This window comes from Rhinolophus sinicus, chromosome 1 (assembly GCF_057876585.1).
Source record: "Rhinolophus sinicus isolate RSI-liver-muscle chromosome 1, RSI-T2T, whole genome shotgun sequence".
Lineage (NCBI taxonomy): Eukaryota > Metazoa > Chordata > Mammalia > Chiroptera > Rhinolophidae > Rhinolophus > Rhinolophus sinicus.
The window spans coordinates 74296423-74310023 of NC_142501.1; the positions used below are offsets into that span (position 1 = coordinate 74296423).

Here is a 13601-nt window from a genome sequence, read left to right on the forward strand (position 1 = left end):
TGAGACCACTGTGATTATTCTGTCTAATATTTTTATTTTACAGACGAGTAAACTCAAGCTCAGAGAGGAAAAATGATTCGCTTAGGATGCCAGAACTGAAATTAGAACACCAATTCCTAATTTCCAGTTCAATGATTTTTGTCATTTTGTAACCTAACATTACAAAATTACCCTTTTAAAGCCTAATGATAAAATGGAATGATCATATTTATCTAAATTGCTTTCTAAGACAATTTAATATATTAATTGATTTTACCTTCCTTAGAGCTACATATTCTATTCTTTTTTTTCCCCAGCCCCTATATTATTGGCACAATGAATCAGGGAGTTTCTTCGTCACCAAATCTGGAGCTGCATCACAATTTCAGGTCAAGATAAATTGAAAGTGTTTTGTTTGTTTGCTTGTTTGTTTCGTTTGGGATTTTGGGGCATTGTCTCTTTCTGTTTGCTTTTGGTTGTTGTTTCCATTTGTACACTGACGGATCCTGCCTGTGCTGACCTGTGGTGTGAAAATAATTCTCACTTCTTATGACACTCTTTCTCAAGCAGTCATTTTGTCATCCTCAACCTGTAATCAGAAGTGTTTCTTTAATAAAAGAAAAGGGAAGAAATATTTTTCCTGCTCACTATGTCACCAGCTAAAGTAGAACACTTTTCTTCTAAGTGTAAGGAATGTGAAGAGTGTTCCTATTTTAGGATTTGTGATTTTCCTACAGAAGAGCGTGTATACTCCCACTCACCTCTGACGCACAAGAGCTTCTGGATAGCTCAACAAGAAAAGTTACATTATTGCTCAAATGCTAATAGACTTCTTCACCCCTTCGATTATTAAAATGTGGTCACCAATTCAAATAAGTGCATTATTGTTTTATATTGGAAAGATATAAATGGATATAAAATTTTGTTTATGTAAAGATTTTTTACTTTTTGTTTTTTCTTTTTGTAGGTGGGTACTATGTGCAAACCACACAGAACCAGTGAAAGGCTTTTTAGGTAGATATCTTCGAAGGAAACTGATAGAGATAGAAATTGAAAGGAACATACGCAATAATGACCTAGTCAAAATTATAGATTGGATTCCTAAGACATGGCATCATCTCAACAATTTTTTGGAAACACACAGTTCTTCTGATGTTACCATTGGTGAGTTCTAAAATTGCATATGCCATTTTCCAGAAACGTGGTGTATGTGGTAAAGATGGCCAGATTGCATGGTAGAAAGTAACAAGTGAAACTAATGTTTTTCATGCTTCCAAAGATTTAAATTTTCTTATTCTTCCTTCTGAAAGTTTATGTTATTCTAAACTGTGTATTTCCAATTAGATTCATTTTATCTGACAATTGTGGTTTACTGAGGTATTCCTGAGATCACAAAGATTTAATATAGACAAATATCCAAAAATCAGAGAACCACGTGAAAAAATTGAATCCTTTTATAAGTATCTTTTTTATGCTGAAAACAAATTTTAGCTAATGCCACATATCAAATATGATTTTAAGAGATTTTAGTTAGAGATAAATTAGGTGTTTTATATTTTTCATGAAGACTAAATTGTTTTAATTGTTTCTCTTTATAAAAAAGAGGGTTTGTTATTTTGGTGGGTTTTTTTTTTACTTTTTTTTTGTATTCCTTCTTAAGTTGCATGAAATAGGTTCCTTTCCCATTGTTATCGGTCATAGAGACATACCCACTAATGATACAGTGTAGCTTAGGAAGAAGAATTCTAAATTTTGGATCAGAAGACCAAGGCTGAGTCCCACTTTTGCAAATAATGACATATTTTATATTTGGCATTTCATTTAGCGCAAGTATTGTCATTTGTCAAATGGGGCAGGTTGACTGGATTATGATCTATAAGGTTTCTCCTAACTCTAATATGTTGTTTTAGATTAGGATTTTAGAGTAAAAAGAAAGAAGAGTTCAAAGGAGAATGGGTCTTCAGTAAAACATATTTTAATAATAATCAAGCTGGCCAAGATTACATTTTTCTAAGAATCCTGATAGAAATATATTCATTTCCCCCAAATGGTATCTAAACATGTGTTTAGATTGTTAAATATAATGACTCTCACAAATGTTTGTTTCTTCTCAGGTCCCCGACTTTTCCTTCCTTGCCCCATGGATGTAGAAGGGTCTAGAGTGTGGTTCATGGATCTCTGGAACTATTCTTTGGTACCTTATATTCTGGAGGCAGTAAGAGAAGGTCTTCAGGTATAGTATTCATATTCTTTATTGTTTAAAAAAACAAAGCAAATACATTACTCATTTAAAAGCAAAGAGCATTTATTTCTCTGGGCATTTATGCAGAAAACAAAAGGTATGAGCTATATAAATATAGTGGTAAAATTTTAAAGAGCAACTAGTATGCAACACTTTTGCCTAGTCTGAGAATAAATATTTTGGAGAAAGAGAAAGCAGAGTTATTCCAACAACTACACATTTAAGGCCAAATTTATTGCCATGGGTGTTTACAGACTGTTCTTATTAAATAGCCCATTAATTGCACAGTTCTACATCTTACCAGACAGACATGTTTACACGGGCCTTGGTCATTTATTCTCTTATCATATAATTGTCAACAAGTAAGTTTTGTTTATAGATTCCCTATTTTTAGTATATTTTATTGTTTGAAGTCCTTTCACATCACGAACCTTTGCAAGATTCTTTATTACTTTTGAGAGAGTGTTCTAAATTCTAAGACTGTTGACCTTTTTTTTTTTTTTTTTTAAATCTATGACAGGCTGGTTTAGCAGCATCTCTGCTGTTCTTCTCCTGGGGCCCTGCACTCAGCCCTTCTATTTACTTGTAACTAAAAAGTCAAAATATATCACTAATAAGAAAACCCTGTTTCTTCAACAAAATATACCTTTGCCAGCAGTGTTTCTATTTCCTTAAATTGGAAATGAAATTTCATGATATTGTAAAATTATAAAATTCAAGGTTGAATCTTTAAGATTTGTGTTACATAAGTTACTGTAGACAAATCCAACCTTCTTTGCAATAACTCAGCCGGAAACTTAAGCAGTTTTTATTTATGCATCTCTATTTTTGGTTATCAGAACTGCTACTAGAATTAAGATATAGTGTATACTTCCCATATTTTGTCATCTGCAATACTGTATTGTCTTTATTTTACTGTCTAAAAGATTGGTAACCTGTTTTCCTTTTGTATCCTTCCTTTTACCATCATGTTCTCCTCACCTAAGTAGCATAAAATGGCAGTATTTAGAACCATCATGATGTTTCTGATGAACATGATGAATTATGGAGATGCTCTGAACCCTCAGAGACAAAAATCCTAGAGAATGCTATCAGTTGATTCTACTCCAGATTTAAATAAACTAATTTCATATATTTAAGGGTATGAGCCAATCTAGCCCCAGAAAGTGGTTCCAATAAAGTAAAATGCTAAAGTAAAATAGTTTTATTTTTCAGGTATAGCATATAACTTTTTAGAATTCCCCTAAAAATATTATGCTGCTTAAGATGTGAGTTGGGTCTCTCACTTTCAATCGTTTATACCAAAACAATATTTTTATGAAAATGCATTTATAATATTCTAGAAGTAATCATTTTAAAACTTAATGTTTAAATGAATTATTCTTTCTAGATACAATTTCAGTGTTAATAAGCTATTATCCAACTCTTTATATATGAAATGCTACTATGACATATTTCTATACTAATACATAGAAAGAAAAGAAGCCTTTTCAAAACACAAAAACCTAAACATGATTTGCTTCTTTAGATCTCATTTTGAAAAAGTGCAAGCATTTTTAAAATATTTAAATCAATATTATTGATAAAACACTATCCTGAGAATTATGTTTATAAAGCTTCCATTTGGGCAAAAGTATAACCACAAAAGTAATACCAGTCTCCCAACTAAAACAGAAATATACTTCCATATTATTTTTGAAGAAGGATAAACGTTTCTCAAGTTTCTTGCTATGGTTCTGAATGGTTAGTAGTAGGGTAGTTTGAATGCTGAATCAACCATGATATAGGGAGTTTGGGAGGAAAATCCAATGAATGGGAGAGATAAAAAAGGAAAACCCTGTCATGGGTAGACAATTTTCATTGCTGCTAAAGGATGTGCTTGGCTAGAGTCCATTGGCAGATGATACCCCTGGGGTGATTCATTATATGCCTTCCGGAGGAACAGGAAGAAAATGAATCACATATGCCATGAACCATTCCCTTGTATGTACTGGCAGCAAAGAACCTTCAGTTGGAGCAAGAGATGGAGGAACAAAGCCTGATTGCAAAGATGAAAATCTGAGTTAGAGGAATAGAAAAATCTCTTTTTAAATGAAGGCTGATGCTTTGGTGAGGAACCATATGGGAAATACTCTCTGCCACATGTTCTAGTTGGAAAAAAAAATAGTGATGCAGTGGACTCTGATTTTATTCTGGTGCTTCTGTCTTTCTTGAAATGTCAACAGTTTATCTCATTCTTAATATTTAAATTTCTTTCCTTTCAAACATTTTTTTTTAAAATCTATTGTGTCCTGAAATACAGAATTGGGTTTGTTTAGCTTTCTATTGGCCACTACCAGTTTTGCTGTCCTTGATGATTCTTTAAAAGGTGATTCTAGACTTTCATCTTCTTTTTGTAACATTTGTTTTCCAAAAATTACACATTTTTCTTCAATTAGTTTAAGTTGTATAACAAATTATATTTTACATCTTCTATAAAGTAAGTTTTTAACTTACTTTAAAACTTAAAGTTTTTAACTGCTCCAAAACAAATGAAGTATTTTAAGATCTAATAATTGGTATCTCCCTAAGGGAATATACGAATCTCCTAAGGGAATATACAAATACCAGGACCTGGACTCCCTTTTTTTTTTTTAGGCCAGGCTGCTGCAACCACATACAGCTTCTTCAGGAGAAACCCAAAAGACAATTCCAAGGTGTCATTGTCCACCATTTTGCTTTTGTCTCAATGAACCACAAGAAGCTACATAGAATACCTCATAGTATGCCATCTGGGACCAAATATGCACCTAGTAACCAGGATTGCCCTCACTAGAGCACCTCAAGGGGAGAGAGGAAGTAAAGAACTTGTGCACCCAGGCTACCACCCGCTTAATTTTTACTTTTCTTTCTCTCCCCCTGTGGCCTTATACTCTTATACAAAGTCCCATCAACCTCTGCCTCCTCAGTGCGCCCTTCCCAGTTGGGTTTCAGTTTCACTCACAGCTGAAAACTCTTTAACATCTTTTGAATTCATCCTTTTCCTTCTACTCCACTGTCAGTACTTTAACCAGGCTTTATCATCTTTTTCCTATTAACTTTTTCCCTCCAGATGAGTCCTTATAACGTTGAGGTTTTCACCTCCCATTTTTTTTTTTGTGTCCTCTTTTACTAGTGACCTTATCAATAAACATCTGAAAAGAGATTTTACATGAAACAATGAGATTATTAGATGAAGTTAATCTGAGGGAAATGGTTACGAGAGAAAGTGTTCTTATTCCCAAAGGAATTTTGAGTCTAGTGAATTAGAGAAAAAGAAATCTCTTTTATTTTAGTCAGCACCTTCCCAAAGTACACTGTAGTAGAGAACTCTGTTTAGTGTCGAGCACGGCTTTTTTCACCTCTCCGTAACTGGAACTTGTCTTTCTCAACTTTGAGTTTTCTTTTGGTTTGTAAAATTATAAATAAAGATAAATGTGGGCAGTCATTTCAACATGTTATTTAAAATAAACCTCCCTCACACTCTCCCCCACTGCTGATCACCTATCCTTGACAGCTTTATTTTGTCTAGCCTTTAAGTTTAAAGTGAGCTATGTAGACATCTGTATGGTGAAAATATGGAAAATTGTATATGCACAGTAATTCCATTGAACGTCCCATACAAACTCATGTGCAAACAAATCACTCAATAGTCACCTTTTTTTAGGAAATAGAAATGCATTTTATATGTGCTAAATATGTGATGCCCTTTTAGATGTATGGGAAACGAGCACCTTGGGAAGATCCCTCAAAGTGGGTGCTTGATACATACCCATGGAGCTCAGCGTCTCTGCCTCAGGAAGGCCCAGCATTACTGCAGTTGCGACCCGAAGATGTTGGGTATGAGGGCTGCATCTCCACTAAGGAAGCCACAACCTCAAAGCACATTCCACAGACTGACACAGAGGGGGATCCCCTGGTAAGAAGCTGATATGTGAATCTTCCTATATAATTACAGTGTATGGTCTTTACTATTCAGTCATTTGTATCAAAGACATTAGTTATCTTAGGTAATATTTGCGATTGTTCTGAAATTGATACTCTGTTTTAACTTTTTTACCTTTGACCTGCTTTCATTGGGTGAATTGCTTAAAATGAAAGACCAACTTGTATGCTTCAAAATAATCAAGAAACGCTAAAACCAGACTGAACTCTATGGCCATAATTTTTCTCTTATTATGCAGAAAACTGTATAAAAATGTCATTAAAATTTTTAATTGCATGACTGAATTCACAGTATTTAGGAAAAAACTGAATCTTGTTCTTAAATGAAGAAACAAAAAGAATATAATCTAACGTACACTTGGAGGACTAAAAATATTTTATGTAGATCACCTAGTCTGACTAAATTGAGAATTAGTCTTCATTGCCTACGATAGGGAAGAATAAACTGAGTTGGAAATCAAAGGGAAAGTATTCCCCCTGCCTTGTTCAGTTGGCAATTACATATGGCTTAATAAAAATTGATAAAATTCCAAAGAATGACTACTCTGAAAATATTAAGTACATGGTATTATTAGGGAAAATACTTCATTTTTAATGTATTTTTTATAGATGACATTCTGTAGATTGATCAAATGTAATGTGTTTGTTGGTTTACCGTTCTATGACTAAAGAGATCGTTGGATTAGCACAACCAATTCAGAAGGAACACAAACTGAAATAAAAGCCATTATGTTACTTAAAACAAAACAAAAAGGAAATGATTAAAAAATTCATAATCTATGACTATACCCAAAGGCATAAAATGACTTGATATTTTTTGGGGTACCCTTACACCAACAACCCCAATGCATATACATCATCGCCATTTCAGCTGATCATTATTAATATTTTGGAGGTTAATAAACATTTTGTGAACAATCTGATAAATTTTCGTGATCCTTTCCCCAATAAAGAATTTCATAAAGTCATGGAAGTATATACAAGAGCTTCTTGGAGTCTAGGGATCTCCTATATAAAACTTTTGATCTAGACTATAAATATAAACTATGTAAGGGTCTTGACTCACAGTTTTGTAACTGGCACCTGGCTCTTTAGCTTATACATGGTTGGAAATTAACACTAGTAGTGGAATTGGTTTAAATCTAGCACAATTGTGAGCATGCACTAAATAATTCCTGACTGAGTGGTTAAAATTTAAGAGTAAATATAAGCCTTAGGGCACAACTATGGGTTATTTCACCTGAAATTTTTTATAAATTCCAATTCTCCCTTTGCAGTTTTGATATACTGTGTCTGTTTCAGATAAGGAGAGGGGTTTATAAAGTTTATTTTCAGAGTTATTTTGTAGCATATGGGACCCTTAGGGGATGCCCTCAACTTTGCCATTTCCTTCCCACAGCCCTGATTAGCTAAATCCATTAAGCACTCTTTTCCTTGGCTCTGACTGCTCTTGTCTTCTAGTATGGAAAAGTGATCCAGTGTCTCCCATTCTGAGTGAGAATTGGGATTTAAAAAAAAAAAAATCCCCGATTCCTAATCTGATATACTTCTGAAGAAACAAGGGGTTATGATATATGACATGATAATGGGAAAAGACTTACCATCTAAAAATAATTCTTTGAATTAGGCACATTCTGATAGGAAAGTCAATATTCTCTATTTGCTTTTGATTCTGTATATTTCTATAATTACTAACATAAGGTAAAAAATATATTTGCAGCCCAGTCTAAATCAGATATTAGGAGAAAAAGTCCACTATTCAATGTCAGAAATACGTTTTTGAATCTGAACAAAGATGCACGTTTTTGGCATAACTCACTGTATTTTGAAAACGCAATGTGTATTGATGATCAAGGAGTTCATTCATTCTACAACTCTTAATATGTAACAAGTATATCCTCAGGCTTAAGACTTGGTGATCAGGAGGTAAATAAGATAATCAGTTTTGATCTCAGGAAGCTCACTGTCCCTTAGTGAAAAAAGACATCTACCTACCTAAAATGCAGCAAAATAATGATAGAGGTGCATGCTAGGAAAAATTGTGAGTCCATTGAAGGAAGTGATTAAGAAAAACTTCACAAAGGACAAGGTGCTTGAGCTAGGTCCGGAAGGATGAATAGAAATGCATCATGTGGTTGGATGGAGAACATCCAAAATTAAGAAAACAGCAGGTGAAACATTGTGGAACAGTACAGTAAAAACAAATGACTTTGGGGAACTATATACATATTGGTAGGATTGGAACAAAAGGGGTGGGAGGAATTAAAGCTACAGAGGTCTGCGATTGCCAGATCCTACCCAGCCATGATTACTTTTGTAGGAAGTTAAAACTTTTATCATACAGAGAATGAGGAGCCACCGAAAGATTTTGAGCAGTTTCTAACTTAGCCAGTTAGATTAGCAGTTTATAAAGATCACTTTTATGGTAGAGTAGAGGACATGTTAAAGGAGAGAGGATGGATGCTGGGAAACTAGCAGATTTGTAAACACCGGTGTCGATAAGGACCTGAGCAAGGTGTTACAATGGTAGGCATTATAGTTATGACTATGGGTAAGGGGAAGAAGAAAGGGAGAGGAAAGGAGAGAAATGCTTCTGTAGAGAATAGTGAGCTATCCCAGTGACGATTGACTCATATGTGACCTTACCTCACTCTTGTAATCTCTTTTGACTTGAAAGCACAAAGCAACACTCTGAGAAGGCAAAGTAAACCTCATATATATTATGAATCTGAGACTTGGAACTTATTCTAATGGAACATATTTACATATGGCACCATTTTCAAAAAAAAATAAGACGTTAAGAATACTATTATTACAACAAGACTTTTACCACATTCATCATTCAAGTTATTTCTAACATTTGTAACTGAGATAGAATCATAACCCTTTAAATAGAACTCATTTGCCATTTCTACTCTTAGTAAATCAGAATGGTGCTCAAAACACAGATCTGTTTTAGAAATCATCTTCACCCAGATGCTTCAACATAAGCCAGCTACTGATGAGGGAGGAACTGATAAAAGAAAGGAGAGAATGAGTATGATTGTGCATGAAGGTAGGGGTGTGTGTGAGAGAGAGAGAGGGAAAGAGACAGAGACAGAGATGGAGAGGGAGGGAGAGAGAAAAATTGTGTAAATAGAAACATTTGGCTTTTTTGCTTACTGAGTTTAATAAGAGGTTATGACCAACTGCTTTCATTTCATGTATTCTTATGTAGATTTAATAAATTCAGAAAGATGAGAAATTATATTGAAAAATATTTTCCTGAAGAATATTAAAATGACTTTAAAATATGTTCTAACTATAGCCTCTTTGTCAGAAAGGCAATGTTGCTGACATTGGTGATAACCAGTTTATCATTTATGTCACAAGCATTTTTTGAAAACATCTTACCCTGAGCACACAAGTATGCATAGCCTAATATATGACTAAATAATTTTTTTTTTAGGTTTCTCCTTTCTGTTGGATCGGATTCCCTATTTCTCTATGTTTAAAAAAGAATAACTTTGATTATTTTATAAATTGATAAAATTAGTATGCTTAAATAGTATAAACATTATTACGATCTGTAGAAACCCTTGAAAAGAAAACAAGTCCACTACACTCATGAAGACATATGCCGATTTTTCTGTGCTTTCTAGAACTGTTGAACCAGTTGCCTGTAATTTGCTTTTAAACAGTCTTTCTTTTTACTTCCCTCTCTAACAGTGGATCTGCAGGTCTATCGAAATCCAAGCAAGGTGGCTGCCTTTTATTTAGTAATACATGGAAACACTAGCTGACTTTCTCCCCCAGTGCTTTCATACATATGTCCCTTTTACTGGAACAAATATTACCATTGTCCTCTAAGGCTGGGAAATTTGAGACAGCCGCTGTTGTTCCAGAAGGTGGTTTTTGTTTTCAGTGATATATCAATCATATATTAGCCAGAAATTCAACAACAGAAACTTGACAGTGATTCTTTCCTTCTCCCTCTTCAAACACTCATGGTCTGCTTCATTCAGTCACCTCCTTTTGAGGTCAGCTCCTAAACAGCAGATGGTGTGCTTGTGTGCAGCAGCTGGCTTCATTCCACTCCATCCCCTCCGTCTCTCACGGGACTATGTGTGTGAGCCTGTGTGTGTGTCTGTGTGTGTGTATGGACACTCACAACTTCCAGTTGCCATTCAATGCTTTCAGCTTCTCCCAGCCAAAAAGCTGGGAAGCTTGGCATACTCATCAGCAATGAGCCCAGATGTCCAGCTGTGATACTGTTTCCTTCCCAGCCTCCCTGCTGGAGCAGTATTCATTCACAATCTCAAATAAAAGAGTTATCTGGAGGCTTTATTTGGTCCGTATGGTTTGGTATTGTAGCCTTATTTGGGAGAAATAATGTAGGAGCCAGGGGCAACTAGTAAAAATCTAAAATTGTTTTTCCGTTTCACTTGGATGGGATGAGATGGTGCCTCGGTGTAGCTCAGGGCCTTGCATTTTGTGGGGCTGGTTTACTGAATGCATCATTGCCTGCATCCGATGTCTCTTTTTCTTCCTTCAGATGAATATGCTAATGAAACTCCAAGAAGCAGCCAATTACTCGGGTACACAAAGCTGCGACAGCGATAGCACCAGCCACCATGAAGACATTTTGGATTCATCTCTTGAATCTACCCTCTAGAGGGTGAAAAAAGTTAGGGGGGGAAGACTATGCCTATTAAAAATGTTTAAAAAGTAAGGTATTTTCACTAAACCACTGCCAGTATAAAAGCACCTATCAAGGGCCCTGACCCAGAGTCGTGATCTCCAAGGAGACAGCAGAACTAAGTCTGAACCGCCAAGATGCTAAATTGAAATGGAGGCTTAACTTTATTTTATTTCTAGGCAATTCTATATCTGTGGAGTGATCTAAGCTCCATTACTCAACTGGAAAGGACCCTAATGACAGGGCAACTGAATAGATTGCACATGGGACAGCCAAACTGGACTTTAGTTTTTTCCTCTTTCAAAGTTTACAATGCAGACCTTTTTTTGTCCCTTCATTTCGTTTCCTCTGATGAGCTGTTCTCCCCAAGCAGGATCCATGCTTCTGATCTGTCCAACCTCCTTTGTGCCACATGGTGCTGGTCACAGCTCCAGTAGTGTTTGTGTTGTGCGCTCACCCCATTCCAAAATGAAGTCCAGAGGCCAGTCCTCCGTAAGCACAAATGGAATTGTGCCACCACCAGAAACACACTCCTGTGGCAAGCTGGAGAAGTGCCAATTTAATTCCTAACTGCCATGTTCACCCGATGTGCTCCACCAACTTTTTAGTATATGAGTCGCAGGTTTTATAACGTTGTTTTTACCACGGTGGTCTTTTAAGCCAACTGCCCACTCCCTTAACAAGAGTTTTATACCAATTATTAGTCAACACTGACAAAAGGCTTGTTTAGGGCTTTGTTTGAGCCTTTTCAGTGAAAGAAGGAACATTTCCTATGGTGCTGTCTCACTGCCTTAAAACAGATTTCTATGACAGTTTAACAGTCGGTTTAAGTCCTAAACCATCGGTAATTTCCACTGTCTTTTCATTTACAACCAAGCAACACCAGTTAACACAGTAGCCTCATCTCTATTATATATATCGGTTTTTGTTGGGTTTTTTTTGTTGTTGTTTTTTCAAGAAATGGATAGGAGAAAGATCAGTATTTTTACCTTGTGAATAGATTGCTTTGCCTATCCTCCAAAGAATACTCAACCCAGAAACCCTCTTAGATTGTCACTTAAAAGGTAAGCTATGTGGCTAAATTCCACCCAATTCTAGATGAAAGAGTTTCAGAAGGTGGGAGATTTTGAATTCTTATCCAGCAGAGCTGGAAGCACTAGATATAGCATGAGCACAACTATTTGGCTTTCCTCCCCTATTTTTTATTTTTTTATTCTTCTAAGTTTTGAGCATGTTGTTTTGATTGCTGTTGTTGTACATGAGAAATTCAGCATTAGAGAACACTGAAGCAGTGACGTCACTGTGGAAGAGGAAGCATTTATACTGTAAAAGAAGGTTAGATTTGCACAGTCTACTGGGTAGGTATTGTAAATAATCATTTTAAAAACTTGCACAAGTCAAAACAAACACACAGAAAAAAATTGTATTTTATCCTGTTGGTGTTAAGAGGTGTTTCACTTGCTGAGATTTCCTGTACATTACACACAAATACAGAATGCAAACCCTCAAAGCTGTTGTTATCCGGTGTGTTTGTCCTGTATTTACAGTTGTTACGACTATGCAGGCGCTGTCAGTACTAGAGTGAGCATGCTTCAAAGCTGTACATGAAGCCAATCCATTTTTGGAAAAATAAACATGTCCGAAGGTGCATCTATCATGGCAGGCTTTCAACAGAGTGCATGAAAACTGACTGGAGTCTTTGGAGAAGTTACCACCACACCCACAGGACAGGCTGTAAGTGTCTAAAACCCAAGGGCTAGGCCGTGGTGTAGACTTGTTCTTTGCGTGGGGAAATGTGTCACGTTCAGAACGTGCCATTGGTGCTACTCTCTGTGACCACCCATGGGTCAGTTGCTCTAAACAAAAACGACACGAGACATCTGTGCAGTTTTCAGAGTGTCACTGAGTCTGTAGGGGCCACACGGTGCTATTGCCCTAAGGGAGATTGGAACTGAGTTTATGCACATAGCATTGTCACCCTGACTTTGAAGCCTCAAACATGGATCAAATCTGTTGTGAAACATCGACATGTGTAGCTGGATGAGTGACTAGTTGCCCTTGTATAATATGTGATCTAAGAAAATTGCTAATCTTTCCCTGCCATTTTAAGAAACACAGTCCAAACATGATCATAAACAAATTCCTGCAATACATCCCAGTAGGTCCACCTAGTTTACAACTTAAACTAGTTTGTGAAACATTTGTCTGTATACATTTTATATTTTGTACATTTTTGATGTAACATATCGTGTAAATAGGCAGAAACAGTGAAATAAATCATCTGAAAAGTTTTGTAGTCTTTGTAAAGCCCCAACAATAAGTACTTGTTGTCAATGGACTTAACTGGATGATGTATTTTCTATTGGTTTATTGTTCCTCTAGCTTGTAAACCAGCTTGCATATATTTTTTTGCAAATGTGCACCCTGTATCTGTCTAAATTATTACTTTGCCATTAAAGTGGAATTATTTATTGACAATAAGGTGTGGTGTCTATCTATGGAGAAAAATCGAGTAATTATGCACCAAGAAGTGTCAAGCTTTCAAATGTTGCGTGCACAGTTAATATGCCATCCAGAGGGATGTATGTGAATTTTTATTTTCTATACCTCATAGAAAGGATCTCATAACTTTGATCAGGATTCAGTTTGTAAATACAGTTGACCCTTAAACAACACAGGGGTTAGTTAGGGGCCAGTACCACACGCAGTTGAAAATCAGGTATAGCTTTTGACTCACCA

At 35.8% G+C, this 13601-nt stretch overlaps 1 protein-coding gene across 9 annotated transcripts in view; it reads left to right on the forward strand.

The window, feature by feature from the left end:
• Positions 1–13343, forward strand: part of NAV3 (neuron navigator 3) — a 772754-nt gene extending 759411 nt beyond the window's left edge. For 8 of the 9 annotated variants that reach the window (XM_074325380.2, XM_019753171.3, XM_019753173.3 and 5 more), the window contains 5 exons: positions 297–368; positions 947–1143; positions 2094–2212; positions 5955–6158; positions 10719–13343. In XM_074325380.2, coding sequence (XP_074181481.2) covers positions 297–368; positions 947–1143; positions 2094–2212; positions 5955–6158; positions 10719–10838 — 712 coding nt within the window. In that variant the 3' untranslated portion in view covers positions 10839–13343. The remainder of the gene's footprint in view (positions 1–296; positions 369–946; positions 1144–2093; positions 2213–5954; positions 6159–10718) is intronic. The other variant, XM_088800952.1, reaches the window with a different exon arrangement.
• The last annotated feature ends 258 nt before the right edge of the window (positions 13344–13601 follow it).